Source organism: Myotis davidii, unplaced genomic scaffold (genome assembly GCF_000327345.1).
Source record: "Myotis davidii unplaced genomic scaffold, ASM32734v1 scaffold934, whole genome shotgun sequence".
Lineage (NCBI taxonomy): Eukaryota > Metazoa > Chordata > Mammalia > Chiroptera > Vespertilionidae > Myotis > Myotis davidii.
The window spans coordinates 682,108-684,152 of record NW_006285798.1 but is presented as its reverse complement, the minus strand read 5'-3'; the positions used below and the strand labels follow the sequence as shown (position 1 = coordinate 684,152).

At 45.9% G+C, this 2,045-nt stretch overlaps 1 protein-coding gene across 3 annotated transcripts in view; it reads left to right on the top strand.

Annotated features, from left to right (window-relative positions):
• XPO6 (exportin 6) overlaps positions 1-2,045 on the top strand; it is a 130,193-nt gene that overhangs the window by 101,025 nt on the left and 27,123 nt on the right. For all 3 annotated transcript variants that reach the window (XM_006756854.2, XM_015559505.1, XM_015559504.1), the window contains one exon: positions 828-920. In XM_006756854.2, coding sequence (XP_006756917.1) covers positions 828-920 — 93 coding nt within the window. The remainder of the gene's footprint in view (positions 1-827; positions 921-2,045) is intronic.

Here is a 2,045-nt window from a genome sequence, read left to right as displayed (position 1 = left end):
CTCCTGAAATAATTGTGCTTAAAGTTAAAAATACCTGTTTAATTCTAGAAACTCTTGCCCCCCACCCCAGAATTTTATCATGAATATTTTCACATATTCATAAACACTGAACAGTTATACAGGGAAGACCCATATACCCATCATTTAAATTCTACAGTGCTATATTTTCTTTATCATATATCTATCCACCTGAAACATTTACTTTTTAAAATATAGTATTTTTATTGATTTCAGAGAGGAAGGGAGAGGGAGAGATAGAAACATCAATAATGAGAGAGAATCAGGATCGGCTGCCTCCTGCACGCCCCCACTGGGGATTGAGCCCTCAACTCAAGCATGTGCCCCTAACTGGAATCAACCCGGGGACCCTTCAGTCCACAGGCCGATGCTCTAGCCACTGAGCCAAATCAGCTAGGGCAAACTTTTATGTTTAAAAAAATTTTTTTATTGTGGTAAAATACACATAACAAATTTCCATTGTAATTTTACTGTATGTAGTAATCAGAATATATTCTCTGTGTTGGATATTTATATTATTTTCAAAAATTTTGATACTATATATAATGTTAGTATCTTTGTATAAAAATCTTTGTGCACATCTCAGATAATACCTTTGGGATAAGATTGAAGGTCTCTATTCTTAGACCTTTGTTGGTACCTGTCTATCTGTGTTATTTAAGTCCATAAGCTGAATGTTTTTTATTTTATTTTATTTTATTTTTATTGCTTAAAGTATTACAAAGGGTATTACATATGTGTCCTTTTTTTTTCTTCCCCCCACCCTTGACAATCCCCTGGCCTCCTCTTACCTGCTTTTTTCCCAACAGGCTGGTCAAAGTCACTCTGTATGGATCTCAGATAAAACTGTACAACATTGAAACTGCTGTGCCATCAGTATTGAAACCTGATCTCATTGATGTGTAAGTACAGAGTTAGATGTTTGTATTCTCAGGAAATGTCCTCCAGCCCCAAATCATCTAATCCAGGGGTGGGCAAACTTTTTGACTCGAGGGCCACAATGGGTTCTTAAACTGGACCAGAGGGCCGGAACAAAAGCATGGATAGAGTGTTTGTGTGAACTAATATAAATTCAAAGTAAACATCATTACATAAAAGGGTACGGTCTTCTTTCTTTTTGTTAGTTTTATTCATTTCAAACAGGCCGGATCCAGCCCGCGGGCCGTAGTTTGCCCACGGCTGATCTAATCTAATAAAAGAGAAAGATGCAAATTGACTGTACCTTTGCTATGCCACAAGCCACGCCCATCAGCCAATCAGAGCGACTATATGCAAATTAACCCAACCAAGATGGCGGTTGGCAGCCAGGGAGCTGGAGTATACCCTTTGTAATACTTTAAAATAAAATAAAAAACATTCAGCTGGCTTGGTTGCCCTGGTGATGGAGGAAGCCAAGATTCCCGCCTGCCCTGGCCAGCTGTGGCCTCCGCTAAAGGCAACAAAGTTTTAATTATAGAAGATAAATAAATCCCAGATACCTGCTTCCAGCCAGCCTCCACTGGGAGCTTGGGTGGCTGGGGGCTATGGCCAGCCTGCAAACAGCCATCAGCCCCTCACCCAGGCTGGCCAGGCACCCCAGCGGGGACCCCCACCCTGAAGGGGCTGTAGCCAGCCTGCAAATAGCCATCAGCTCCTCACCCAGGCTGGCCACACCATCATGGGTTTAGGGTTCCTGCTGGGGGGTTGGCCAGCCTGCAAACAGCCATCAGCCCCTCACCCAGACTGGCCAGGCACCCCAGCAGGACCTCCCACTCCGAAGGGGGTGTGGCCAGCCTGAAAACGGCCCTCAGCCCCTCACCCAGGCTGGCCAGGCACCCCAGGGGAGACTCCAACACTGAAGGGGCTGTGGCCAGCCTGCAGACAGCCATTAGCTCCTCACCCAGACTGGCCTGGCACCCCAGCAGGACCTCCCACCCTGAAGGGGGTGTGGCCAGCCTGAAAACGACCCTCAGCCCCTCACCCAGGCTGGCCAGGCACCCCAGCAGGACCCCCACCTTGATCCGGGACACCCTTCAGGAAAACCAACA